The sequence below is a fragment of the Piliocolobus tephrosceles genome, chromosome 13 (assembly GCF_002776525.5).
Source record: "Piliocolobus tephrosceles isolate RC106 chromosome 13, ASM277652v3, whole genome shotgun sequence".
Lineage (NCBI taxonomy): Eukaryota > Metazoa > Chordata > Mammalia > Primates > Cercopithecidae > Piliocolobus > Piliocolobus tephrosceles.
In genome coordinates this window covers 11,111,119-11,124,750 of record NC_045446.1, presented here as the reverse complement: position 1 = coordinate 11,124,750, position 13,632 = coordinate 11,111,119, and the positions used below count along the sequence as shown (strand labels likewise).

Sequence of the window (13,632 nt, the reverse complement as noted above, 5' to 3'; positions counted from 1 at the left end):
CCTACTAGCAATTGTGTTTCTGGCTAGGAAGCAAAAGGGCTCCCCAGAACCAAGAAATACAGTAATCACGGGCGCTACTTTTTTCTCAATGCCTCAACTTCTACCCAGCAACTGAGGCCCTTGACTCCGCCCCTTTTCTCTTATTGGACAACTTGAATCGTCATTTGCCGTTCCGATTGGTCATCCAAGATCGCCCGGATTTTTCCAATTGGCGAAGCTGCCAGGGGATTCCGCCCCGCCCCCCCGTTTGGTTCGCTGAGGAGGCGGGGTCGTTTCTGCGGGATTATTTTTCCGGAGCCTCTTCTGATTGGTCGATGTGGCGCAATGCTCGCCACCCTTTAAGATACCAAACTCTCCACATTTCTGACCTGCTCCCGCCGGTAAACCGAAGCCTGGGAGAGTTCCAGGCTTGGGTATCTGCAGAGGGCGAGGAATTGGTCGCGGCAGCGGGTGGGCTTGCAGCTGTGACGCTTATGTGGACACCTGAGTCTCCCTTGGTGGTGGTTCACCTCGGTTTCCCAGTTTATATTACTGACGTCAACAGATAAATGACTGCTGAATAAGGAAGAAGAGTTGGAATTGCTTCAAGCCCCTGGACTTTTAGCACTAGTCCCGCCCACTCCCTTCTACTTCCAGGTCGGGGGGCGGGTCCCAAAGAAAGGCGGAAGCCAGTGTGCCTGGCGTTCTCACGCCCGCAACAATTTCTGAGTAGGGCTTCGCCTGAGTTTTTCGGAAAGTCTCCACACCCCACCCCCCCCATCGTCTTTTTAGGAAGTCAGTTAATGTTTGGCTTCATTGTTCCCACATCCCCTTCCTAACTACTTGCCTGCACTTCTGGAGAAAAAGACTGCAGAAAGGAGAGGTGGGGCTGTAAGTAGAAACAAGCAAACCGCCGGTCCCTGTTGGGGGACCCTCCAGGAAGAAGAGTAATTTCCTGCCTTCTTGAATTGGCTACTACAGTCAGTTATTTTGTTCCCAACCCCAGAGCTTCAGTTGCTCCTTCACTTAGCAATTCCGCAAGAACCCTAGGCGACAGTTATGGAGAAGCGTCTGCAGGAAGCTCAGCTGTACAAGGAGGAAGGGAACCAGCGCTACCGGGAGGGGAAGTACCGAGATGCTGTGAGTAGGTACCATCGAGCTCTGCTTCAGCTGCGGGGTCTGGATCCGAGTCTGCCCTCTCCGTTACCTAATCTCGGACCTCAGGGCCCTACTCTCACGCCTGAACAAGAAAACATACTGCATACCACCCAGACTGACTGCTACAACAATCTAGCTGGTAAGAACGGGGCTAAAGGGGGCTAGAGAGCATTAAGACAGGAACATGAACATCTGTGAACATTGAGGAAAAAAACCGCTGACTTTAACTGTCATCCATTTATTCTGCCATGAGTTAAAATAATCTGCCAATCCGTGGGGCTCTAATTAAGTTGCCATAGAGCAGGGCTTCTCAGACTTCACCTGGAGAGTTTGTTAAAACACAACTTCCTAGGCCCCATCCCCAGAGGTTCGGATGGGTCTGACGTGGGGCCTACTAGTTTGCATTTCTTTCTTTTTTTGAGATGGAGTCTCGCTCTGTCGCCCAGGCTAGAGTGCACTGGCACGATCTGGGCTCACTGCAGCCTCCGCCTCCCGGGTTCAAGCAATTCCCCTGCCTCAACCTCCCGAGTAGCTGGGACTACAGGCGCCAGTCACCACACACAGCTAATTTTTTTTTTTTTTTGTGACGGAGTTTCGCTCTTGTTGCTCAGACTGGAGTGCAATGCCGTGATTTCGGCTCACCGAAACCTCTGCCTCCCGGGTTCAAGCGATTCTCCTGCCTCAGCTTCCCGAGTAGCTGGGATTACAGGCATGCGCCACCACACCTAATTTTTTTTGTTTTTAGTAGAGATGGGGTTTCATAATATTAATCAGGCTGGTCTTGAACTCCTGACCTCAGGTAATCCACGCGCTTCTACCTCCCAAAGTGCTGGGTTTACGTGCGTGATGGTACCCAGCCCCAGTTTGCATTTCTAACAGCCTTCTGGGTATTGCTGATAGCTTTAGGGAATTTTGCAGGCTATAGGGCAAAACTATACCTAAGGTCAGGCCATTGTTTATTTAAGGAACATTTAATATCTAAACCACCAGCTGAAGCAATGAACGTGTTTCACAAACATTAAATGTCACTTATTTTAATATTAAGTTTAAAGTGGGTCATATAACTTTTCCTCATTTTTCTTTTTCTTTTCTTTTTTTTTTTTTTTGAGAAGGGTTTCACTCTTGTTGCCCAAGCTGGGGTGCAAATGGCACGATCTCAGCTTACTGCAACCTCCTCCTCCCGGATTCAAACGATTCTCCTGCCTCAGCCTCTGGAGTAGCTGTGATACAGGCATGTGCCACCATGCCCGGCTAATTTTTTGTATTTTTAGTAGAAATGGGGTTTCACCATGTTATCCAGGCTGGTCCAGACTCCTGACCTCAGGCGATTCGCCCACCTCGGCCTCCCAAAGTGCTGGGATTACAGGCATGAGCCACCGTACCCGGCCCAATAATTTTTATTTATTGAGTGCCTATAACATGTTGGGCAGTCATTTACAGATGTCTGCCATCTTCACAAAACTGCAAGGATTATCCCCATTTTACAGATAAGGAAATCAGATCACGTCACTGCCTAAAACACCCCACTGGCATCTCATCACACTTATGAGAAAATCCAAACTCACCTCGGTCCCAGCACCAACTAGCTCTTTTTTTTTTTTTTTTTTTTTTTTGAGACTGAGTTTTGCTCTTGTTGACTAGGCTGGAGTGCAATGGCACGATCTTGGCTCCCCACAACCTCCGCCTCCCAGGTTCAAGCAATTCTCCTGCCTCAGCCTCTGGAGTAACTGGGATTACAGGCATGTGGCACCACGCCCTGCTACTTTTGTATTTTTAGTAGCAATGGGGTTTCTCCATGTTGGTCACACTGGTCTGGAACTCCCAACCTCAGGTGATCCGCCCACCTCGGCCTCCCAAAGTGCTGGGATTACAGGCGTGAGCCACCACGCCTGGCCTTATGTTTTATTTTACTATTTTTTTTTTTGAGACAGTGTCTCATTCTGTTGCTCAGGCTGGAGTGCAGTGGTGTGATCTCGGCTCACTGCAAGCTCTGCCTTCTGGATTCAAGCGATTCTCCTGCCTCAGCCTCCCAAGTAGCTGGGATCACAGGTGCCTGCCACCATACCCGGCTAATTTTTGTATTTTTAGTAGAGACAGGGTTTTGCCATGTTGTCCAGGCTGGTCTTGAGCTCCTGACCTCAGGTGATCCACCCGCCTTGGTCTCCCAAAGTGTTGGGATTACGGGTGTGAGCCACCATGCCCTTCCTGAACTGGCCCTTTTATACACTTAATGCCCAAAGTACATTTCTACCTTCACGTTTTGTAGGCTGTCTTTCCAGCTAGAATGCCCTGTCCCTTGAATGACACTTAGACAGATTTGGACTCAAAAGTTGCTTCCTTAGAGAAGCTTTCTGTCGGCCGGGCGTGGTGGCTCATGCCTGTAATCCCAGCACTTTGGGAGGCTGGGGTGGGTGAATGACGAGGTCAGGAGATCGAGACCATCCTGGCCAACACGGTGAAACTGCGTCTCTACTAAAAATACAAAAATTAGCTGGGCGTGGTGGCACGTGCCTGTAATCCCAGCTACTCAGGAGGCTGAGGCAGGAGAATCGCTTGAATCAGGGGAGTCGGTGGTTGCAGTGAGCTGAGATCGTGCCACTGCACTCCAGCCTGGCAACACAGTGAGACGCCATCTCAAAAAAAAAAAAAAAAACAAAGAGAGAGAAGCCTTCTGTAGTTGGGCGCAGGGCGCAGTCACTCATGTCTGGAATCCCAGCACCTTGGTAGGCCAAGGAGTTCAAGACCAGCCTGGAAAACGTGGCGCAACCCCGTCTCTACAAAAAATCACAAAAATTAGCCAGGCTTGGTTATGCGTACTGGGGTAGTCCCAGCTATTCTGGAGACTGAGATGGGCCAATGTCTTGAGCGTGGGAGGTCTAGGCTACAGTGAGCCAAGATTGGGCCACTGCCCTCCAACCTGGGTAACACAGCAATCAAGACTCTGTCCCCCCCATTCCTCCCACCAAAACATCTTCCATAAGCAAACAGCACTCTGACTTCATTCATTCTCTGTCCCAGCATACTTTTATTTTTCTTAAAGCAATTTTTTTTTTTTCTAGACCAAGTCTCGCTCTATCGCCCGGGCTGGAGTCAGTGACGCTATTCTGGCTCACTGCAAGCTCTGCCTTCCGGTTTCACACCATTCCCCTGCCTCAGCCTCCCAAGTAGCTGGGACTACAGGCGCCCACCACCACGCCCGGCTAATTTTTTGTATTTTTAGTAGAGATGGAGTTTCACCGTATTAGCCAGGATGGTCTCGATCTCCTGACCTCATGAGCCTTGGCCTCCAAAGTGCTGGCATTACAGGTGTGAGCCACTGTGCCCAGCCTCTGAAAGCACTTTTAAAACTTAATTTACTTGGGCCAGGTGCGGTTGCTCACGCCTGTAATCCCAGCACTTTGGGAGGCCATGACGGGCAGATCACAAGGTCAGGAGATGGAGACCATCCTGGCTAACACGGTGAAACCCCATCTGTACTAAAAATATTGTTAAAATTAGCTGGTCGTGTTGGTGGGTGCCTGTAGTCCCAGCTACTTGGGAAGCTGAGGCAGGAGAATTGCTTGAACCTAGGAGGTGGAGGTTGCAGTGAGCCAAGGTCACGCCAGTGCACTCCAGCCTGGGTAACAGAGGGAGACTCTGTCTAAAAACAAACAAACAAATTCATTTACTTGTTTCTTGTGTATTCCTCCACTTTTTCTTTCTTTTTTTTTTTTTGAGACAGAGTTTCACTGTGTCAACCAGGCTGGAGTGCAGTGGCATGATCTCGGCTCACTGCAACCTCTGCCTGCCGGGTTCAAGCGATTCTCCTGCCTCAGCCTTCCAAGTAGCTGGGATTACAGGCGCCCGCCACCAAACCCAGCTAATTTCTTTGTATTTTTAGTAGAGATGGGGTTTCACCATGTTGGCCAGGCTGGTTTCGAACTCCTGACCTCAAGTGATCAGCCTGCCAAAGTACTGGGATTACAGGCATGAGCCACTGCACCTGGCCTCAACCTCTTTAATCATCAAGATGACTGCGTTGCTCCTCTTACTCTCTACTGCTAGCTCAGTGCCTGGCACATGCTCAATGCACAAGAACTGTTTGTTGAATTAATGAGCAAGGGTGATAGATTGGTTGACCTCTGGGGAAATAGCTAAGTATAAACCATATGACCACTTGGTGGGGATGTTGTAGAAGGGATACAGACATCAGCACAGGCCCTTTAATGTGCTCATCAGTGCTGATTCTTGGTCTTTCTCAGCACCGTGATTTCATAATACTTTGTTTAATTCCCACAGTTGTGAAATAGGGAATGTGTTTCCCTTCTTAATCATCAAAAGGCAGAACATTGACCTGAATTGGCTCGTCCGCAGGTTTGTATTTCAAGGTCCCATTAAGTCATCCAAGAGAATAGTGAAGTTATATACTGGATTGTTACTGAGAATCATGATTTTGGAGTTAGAGAACGCTTCATTCAAATTTCATATTCATTCCACCTAGAAGCTATAAGATCTCGGACAAGTTACTTCTCTGAGTCTTGATTTCTTCATCCACTAAATGAAGATAGTAACACCTATGTAATCGTGTAGATGCGAAGATTAAACAAGACAGTGTATATGAAGCACATAGCACAGTGCTTGCCATTTCCTCACACAATTAATGGCAGCCATTATTAACAAAGCTGCAGTACAAGAACTGTGGTGAAATGGGGAATACAGGACATAGAGCCTTGGGTAGAAGAGATACAATGAAGATAAATTTGTTTTTTAAAAAATTGTAATTTATCTAATTTTTTTTTTTCCTTTTTAAGATGGAGTCTCGCTCTGTAGCCCAGGCTGGAGTGCAGTGGTACAATCTCGGCTCACTGCATTCTAATTTCATATAAAAAGTTAATGGGGCCGGGCACGGTGGCTCATGCCTGTAATCCCAGCACTTTGGGAGGCCGAGGCAGGTGGATCACAAGGTCAGGAGTTGGAGACCAGCCTGACCAACATGGTGAAATCCCGTCTCTACTAAAAATACAAAAATTAGGCAGGCATGGTGGTGAGCGCCTATAATCATAGTTACTCAGGAGGTGAGGCAGAAGAATCTCTTGAACCCGGAAGGCAGAGGTTACAGTGAGCCAAGGTCACACTTCTGCACTCCAGCCTGGGCGACAGAGCGACACTCCATCTCAAAAAATAGTAATAATGGGGGGCTAGGCAGGGTGGCTCACGTCTATAATCCCAGCACTTGGGGAGGCTGAGACGAGTGAATCACCTGAGGTCAGGAGTTCAAGACCAGCCTGGCCAACATGGCAAAATCCCATCTCTACAAAAATATAAAAATTAGCTGGGCATGGTGATGTGTGCCTGTAATCCCAGCTACTTGGGAAGCTGAGGCGGGAGAATTGCTTGAACCTGGGAGGCAGAGTTGCAGTGAGCTGAGATCATGCCATTGCACTCCAGCCTGGGCAACAGAGTGAGGCTCCATCTCAAAAAAAAAAAAAAATAGGGTCTCAGCTGGGCATAGTGGCTCACGCCTATAATCCCAGTACTTTGGGAGGCCAAGGTGGGCAGATCCCTTGAGGTCAGGAGTTCGAGAACAGCCTGGCCAACGTGGTGAAACCCCATCTGTACTAAAAACACAAAAATTAGCTGGACATGTTGGCACATGTCTGTAATCCCAGCTACTCGGGAGGCTGAGGCAGAAGACTTGGTTGAACCTGGGAGGTGGAGGTTGCAGATCACACCACTGCACTCCAGCCTGGCTAATGAGTGAGACTCTGTCTTAAAAAAATAATAATAAAAAATACATTTGCTACCCGGGATACACTTGTTACAACACTGCAGTGAATACCCTGCCAAAAAGGGGGGCAGGGGAAGGTCTCACTGTATTGCCCAGGCTGCCCAGGCTGGTCTTGAACTCCTGGGCTCAAGCGAATCTCCTACCTCAGTCTCCCAAAGTGCTAGGATTACAGGCATGAGCCACCATGCTCAGCCCAGAGTTTTAAATAAATTTTAAAGTATGTTGTTATCAGCTTTATAGCCAGGTCTAACTCAGTACTAAATGTGTAGCAGAAAATCAGTAAATATTGAAGTAGATTACAAGATAATGTGAAGTTTTTTTTTTTTTTTTTTTTGAGACAAAGTTTCGCTCTTGTTCCCCTGGCTGAAGTAAAATGGCACAATCTCGGCTCACCGAAACCTCCGTCTCCCAGGTCCAAGCGATTGTCCTGCCTCACCCTCCCGAGTAGCTGGGATTACAGGCATGCGCCACCACACCTGGCTAATTTTTATTTTCAGTAGAGATGGGATTTCTTCATGTTGGTCAGGCTGATCTTAAACTCCTGACCTCAGATGATCTGCCCGCCTCGGCCTCCCAAAGTGCTGGGATTACAGGCATGAGCCCCTGCACCGGGCTGATATGTGAAGCTTTTATTCACTGCTGCATCCCCAGTGTATAGAAGAGTGTCTGGCATATGGGAGACACTTTAGCATTTGTTGACTGAATGTCGTTGTTACCACCCTGTTTGCTACTGCCTTGAGCTGGACAGTGGAACCCGGTGTAACGAATCCCTCCTCCCTCTTCTCTCTTTTCATTTGACCCATTAGCCTGTCTCCTTCAGATGGAGCCCGTGAACTACGAACGAGTGAGAGAATATAGTCAGAAAGTCCTGGAACGACAGCCTGATAATGCCAAGGCCTTGTATCGGGCCGGAGTGGCCTTTTTCCATCTGCAGGACTATGACCAGGCCCGCCACTACCTCCTGGCTGCCGTCAATAGGCAGCCTAAAGGTAAGGGAGAAGGGCTTTGAAATGGTAAGGACAAAATTTTCTTGCTAGGGTGGATCTGTGGAAAGGGGATTTTATTTTACTTTGCCAATGTATTATTTTCAATAAGTAATACATTCACATGGTTGAGAATTCAAACTAAAAAAGTATACGATGAACAGACCGTTTTCTACTCTTATGTTCTTGTCTCCACAGAAAAGCAGTATTATTGGTTTCACGTGTAGGGGGTTGATGCTTAATCAGGCATACACAATATATATATTGGTATGTCTGTTTCGTATATATATGTATGCCTATTTTAATATATATGTATATCAATGTGCTTTTATTTATAAATACATATTTTATATATTTATAAATATACATATATATACACATATAATAGGCAGGCTGGGCGGGGTGGCTCACGTCTGTTATCTCAGCACTTGGGGAGGCCAAGGTAGGTGAATCACCTAAGGTCAGGAGTTCGAGACCAGCCTGACCAACATGGAGAAACCCCGTCTCTACTAAAAATACAAAATTAGCTAGGTGTGGTGGCGCATGCCTGTAATCCCAGCTACTCAGGAGGCTGAGGCAGGAGAACTGCTTGAACCCGGGAGGCAGAGGTTGTGGTGAGCCGAGATCCTGGGCAACAAGAATGAGACTGTCTCAAAAAAAAAAAAAAAAAAACAGTCTTGTTTGTTGGGGCTGGGTACTGTGGTTTACAACTGTAATCCTAGCACTTTGGGAGGCCAAGGCAGGCAGATCACCTGAGGTCAGGATTTCAAGACCAGCCTGGCCAACATGGCAAAACCCATCTCTACTTAAAAAATAAATAAATAGGCCGGGCGCGGTGGCTCAAGCCTGTAATCTCAGCACTTTGGGAGGCCGAGACGGGCGGATCACGCAGTCAGGAGATCGAGACCATCCTGGCTAATACGGTGAAACCCCGTCTCTAATAGAAAATACAAAAAACTAGCCGGGCGACGAGGCGGGCGCCTGTAGTCCCAGCTACTCGGGAGGCTGAGACAGGAGAATGGCGTGAACCTGGGAGGTGGAGCTTGCAGTGAGCTGAGATCCAGCCACTGCACTCCAGCCTGGGCGGCAGAGCAAGACTCCGTCTCAAAAAATAAAAAATAAAATAAAATAAAATAAAATAAATAAATAAATAAATAAAAATGCAAAAATTAGCCTGCATGACCAGACGCAGTGCTCACACCTGTAATCCCAGCCCTTTGGGAGGCCGAGGCGGGCAAATCATGAGGTTAGGAGATTGAGACCATCCTGGCTAACACGGTGAAACCCTGTCTCTACTAAAAACAGCCAGGTGTGGTGGTGGGCGCCTATAGTCCCAGCTACTTGGGAGGCTGAGGCAGGAGAATGGTGTGAACCCGGGAGGCGGAGCTTGCAGTGAGCTGAGTTCCTGCCAGTGCACTCCAGCCTGGATGACAGAGGGAGACTCCATCTCAAAAAAAAAAATAAAAAAAAAAAAACTGTTGTTTTTCAAGTTCTGTTCCTGGTCTTTAAGAGTGATTGGAGGCCAGGCGTGGTGGCTCACACCTGTAATCCCAGCCCTTTGGGACCCCAAGGTGGGCGGATAGTGTGAGGCCAGGAGTTCGAGACCATCCTGGCTAACATGATGAAACCCTGTCTCTAGTAAAAATACAAAAAATTAACGGCGTGGTGGCAGGCACCTGTAGTCCCAGCTACTTGGGAGGCTGAGGCAGGAGAATGGCGTGAACCTGGAAGGCGGAGCTTGCAGTGAGCTGAGATCGCACCACTGCACTCCAGCCTGGGTGACAGAGGGAGACTCCTTCTCAAACACACACACACACACACACACACACACAAAATAACAAAAAACCAGTGATTGGAATAGGATGTGTGAATGCCAACAAATCCACCATTTTTTTTTTTTTTTTTTTTTTTGAGACGGAGTCTCGCTCTGTCGCCCGCGCTGGAGTGCAGTGGCCAGATCTCAGCTCACTGCAAGCTCTGCCTCCCGGGTTTACGCCATTCTCCTGCCTCAGCCTCCCGAGTAGCTGGGACTACAGGCGCCCGCCACCTCGCCCGGCTAGCTTTTTGTATATTTTAGTAGAGACGGGGGTTTCACCGTGTTCGCCAGGATGGTCTCGAACTCCTGACCTCGTGATCCGCCCGTCTCGGCCTCCCAAAGTGCTGGGATTACAGGCTTGAGCCACCGCGCCCGGCCAAATCCACCATTTTTATCCATTAGCTCAGCTAACCCCAGGTATGACCTAGAAAAAGGGCAGTCCTGCTGAGAGAGAATTTGGGACTTTGTTTCCAAGGCAAAAAGGATATTGTGAAGCAGATGAGAGACTCATTCCTGTGTTGGTTGGTTGAGCACTGAAAATTGTCTCCTTTTTGCATTCTGGCTTACAATAGCCACAGGATACTAGTAGCAGAGTCCCCAAATGTATAGCAGTGCAGTAAAATCTCACTAATCTAAATGAATGAGAAAGGCATTAATTATGAATTAATAAAGATATAAAATATAAGCCATTTGTTCATGTTTTTCACCTTCAAGTACATAAATTAACCTGCCCTCTTTATGAATAGTATCTTTTGAGGCTCTATTTTAATAATTGTTTCATCAGTCTTGCTTTCATTATGAAATTAGCAACCAGTGGCCAGGTGTGGTGACTCACATCTGTAATCCCAGCACTTTGGGAGGCCAGGGCGGGTGGATTACGAGGTTAGGAGTTCCAGACCAGCCTTGCCAACATGGTGAAACCCCGTCTCTACCAAAAGTACAAAAGTTAGCCAGGCATGGTGGCACGCACCTGTAGTCTCAGCTATTCAGGAGGCTGAGGCAGGAGAATCGCTTGAACCCAGAAGGTGGAGGTTGCAGTAAGCGGAGATCGCGTGCCACTGCACTCCAGCCTGGGTGACAGAGTGAGACTCTGTCTCAAAAATAAATAAATAAATAGATAAATAAATAAATAAATAAATAAAAATTAACAACCAGTCCAGCCCGGGACAGAGATTGTTTTTTCAATGCCAAATGTTATTAATTAATGAGAGTTACTATTGCAAAGAATGGTTGCAATATATTCAGATCTTGGAGAGATTTAAAAATGGGAGCATGTTAACATTGTTTCTTGCCACAAGGTACGATTATGGTGTTAACTGACTCTGTTTCTAATTGCTTCTCCATCATCTTCCAAGATGCCAACGTCCGGCGGTACCTCCAGCTGACACAGTCAGAACTCAGCAGCTACCACAGAAAAGAGAAGCAGCTCTACCTGGGCATGTTTGGTTAACAAAGAAGAAAGATGCTCCTGCAGTTGAACTTAGGTGGACCATTAAACATGCATGAAGGAGAAACCTGACCCTCAGCAAGATAAATTAACCCTATACCTCTGACCCAGGTGGATTTTTGTTGCCAGTTCTGCACAAACTTTACTACTTAGACAGTCTGAGTCTCTTTCTGTCTATCCTGTTTATTTCTATAGCGTTCAATACATGTTATTGTTGGGGATATTTGCCTTGAGAAATATAATCAGAAAATATTCATCAGCTGTGGGTGGAATTAATCATATCTCTGGCATAGATTGTTCATGACAGTGTTGTTAGATGTACTTATATACAGAGGCGACGGCTTGCAGAGGATGGCATAGTAAGGATAGGCAGAAAGAAGTGTCTTCCTTTATTTTTTCAGAAGCCCAAAGCAAAATGGGAAATATGGCTGGGCACTGTGGCTCATGCCTGTAATCCCAGCACACTGGGAGGCCGAGGCGGGCAAATCACGAGGTCAGGAGATCGAGAACATCCTGGCTAACACGGTGAAACCCCATCTCTACTAAAAATACAAAAAATTAGCCAGGCATGGTGGTGGGCGCCTGTAGTCCCAGCTACTCAGGAGGCTGAGGCAGGAGAATGGCATGAACCCAGGAGGCGGAGCTTGCAGTGAGCCGAGATCGCGCCACTGCACTCCAGCCTGGGCGACAGAGCAAGACTCCGTCTCAAAAAAAAAAAAAAAAAAGGATGCAAAGATCAGCTGGACCTGGTGGTGTTCACCTGTAGTCCCAGCTATTCTGAAGGCTGAGGTGGGAGGATTGCTTGAGTCTGGGGGACAAAGGTTGCAGTGAGCCAAGATTCTGACAGCACTCCAGCCTGGGTGACAGAATGACATGTCTCAATAAATAGCCCAAATGTATTAAAGTAACTTTGTTTTTTGAGACAGTCTCACTCTGTTGCCCAGGCTGGAGTACAGTGCCATCTTGGCTCACTGCAGCCTCTGCCTCCCAGGTTCAAGTGATTCTCGTGTCTGAGCCACCCAAGCAGCTGGGATTACAGGCATGTGCCACCATGCCTGGCTAATTTTTTTGTATTTCATTTTTAGTAGAGACATAGTTTTGCCGTGTTGGCCAGGCTGGTCTTGAACTCCTGGCCTCAAGTCATCCGCCCACCTCGGGCTCCCAAAATGCTGGGATTACAGGTGTGAGCCACTATGCCCGGCCAAAAGTAACCATTTTGTTTAAACTAATTTTTTTTCTTTTCATTTTTTTTTTTTTTTTGAGATGGAGTTTCGCACTTGTTGCCCAGGCTAGAGTGCAGTGGCGCGATCTCAGCTCACTGCAACCCCTGCCTCCGGGGTTCAAGCGATTCTCCTGCCTCAGCTACCCGAGTAGCTGGGATTACAAGCGCCCGCCACCACGTTCAGCTAATTTTCGTATTTTTAGTAGAGATGGGGTTTCACCATGTTGGCCAGGCTTGTCGCGAACTCCTGACCTCAGGTGATCCACCCGCCTCGGCCTCCCAAAGTGCTGGGATTACAGGCGTGAGCCACCGCGCCCGGCTTTTCTTTTTCTTTTAATGTTAAGTTCCAGTAAGCAGAGATGGCATTCCACTGCACTGTAGTCTGGGCAACAAGAGCAAAACTCCATCTCAAACAAAAAAAAAAAACAAAAGAGAAACAGTGAGGAAGGGCTTTTCTTGCTTAGTGCCTTTTAAGCACCTGATAGAACTCTCTGGAAACTGTGTTGGACTTGGAGGCAGGTTGCAGTATGGTGCAGTCCTGGTTCAGTAGGCGGTTCCATCAACCAGGAGCCCCTTTGTTATTCTGTTTCTGTTTTTTCATGGTGGATAGTGTCTATGATGTGGGTACCACATAGATGAGACTATATAGCACGGCCTCTACCTTTATAAGTGGTGGCAATAAGCATGTGATTAACCATCATATAAACACGGAGCAAACAGATTTCAGGGAAAAAAAATACACTTTAGTCCTGTATCAGTAACACCCCCTTTCTCAGTGGGCTAGACTTCTCTTTGTTCTTCCCTATACCTTTAAATAATACAACCATCAGCTTACAAGAAAAACTTACTAAAGTCCAAGGACAGCAGAGGCATGGTGATGGTGGCTCACCCTCGTAATCCCAGCAATTTGGGAGGCCGAGGTGGGTGGATCACCTGAGGTCAGGAGTTTGAGACCGGCCTGACTGACATGATGAAACCCCCATCTCTATTAAAGAAAAATACAATATTAGCCAGGTGTAGTGGCACATGCCTGTAACCCCAGCTACTCAGGAGGCTGAGGCAGGAGAATCATTTGAGTCCAGGAGGTGGAGGTTGCAGTGAGCCGAGGTCATGCCATTACACTCTAGCCTGGTCAACGAGAGCGAAACTCTGTCTCAATCAATCAATCAGTAAAGCCCAAGGACAGAACAAACAAGTAAAATATCTTATCCCTCTTCCCAGCTTCTTAAATTGCTAGGCCTGGGTTTATTGACAAAACAT

General features: G+C 47.5%; 1 protein-coding gene across 2 annotated transcripts; it reads left to right on the top strand.

The window, feature by feature from the left end:
• Nucleotides 1-646: 646 nt before the first annotated feature.
• On the top strand, nt 647-11,403 carry TTC9C (tetratricopeptide repeat domain 9C). Of its 2 annotated transcripts, XM_023186507.2 has the most exons (4): nt 647-1,276; nt 5,416-5,490; nt 7,711-7,893; nt 11,059-11,403. In XM_023186507.2, the coding sequence occupies exons 3-4, from the start codon at nt 7,725-7,727 to the stop codon at nt 11,151-11,153; spliced, it is 264 nt and encodes an 87-aa protein (XP_023042275.1). In that variant the 5' UTR covers nt 647-1,276; nt 5,416-5,490; nt 7,711-7,724; the 3' UTR covers nt 11,154-11,403. The 2 variants fall into 2 exon arrangements, with proteins under 2 accessions (XP_023042275.1, XP_023042274.1); XM_023186506.2 differs by lacking the exon at nt 5,416-5,490.
• Nucleotides 11,404-13,632: the final 2,229 nt, after the last annotated feature.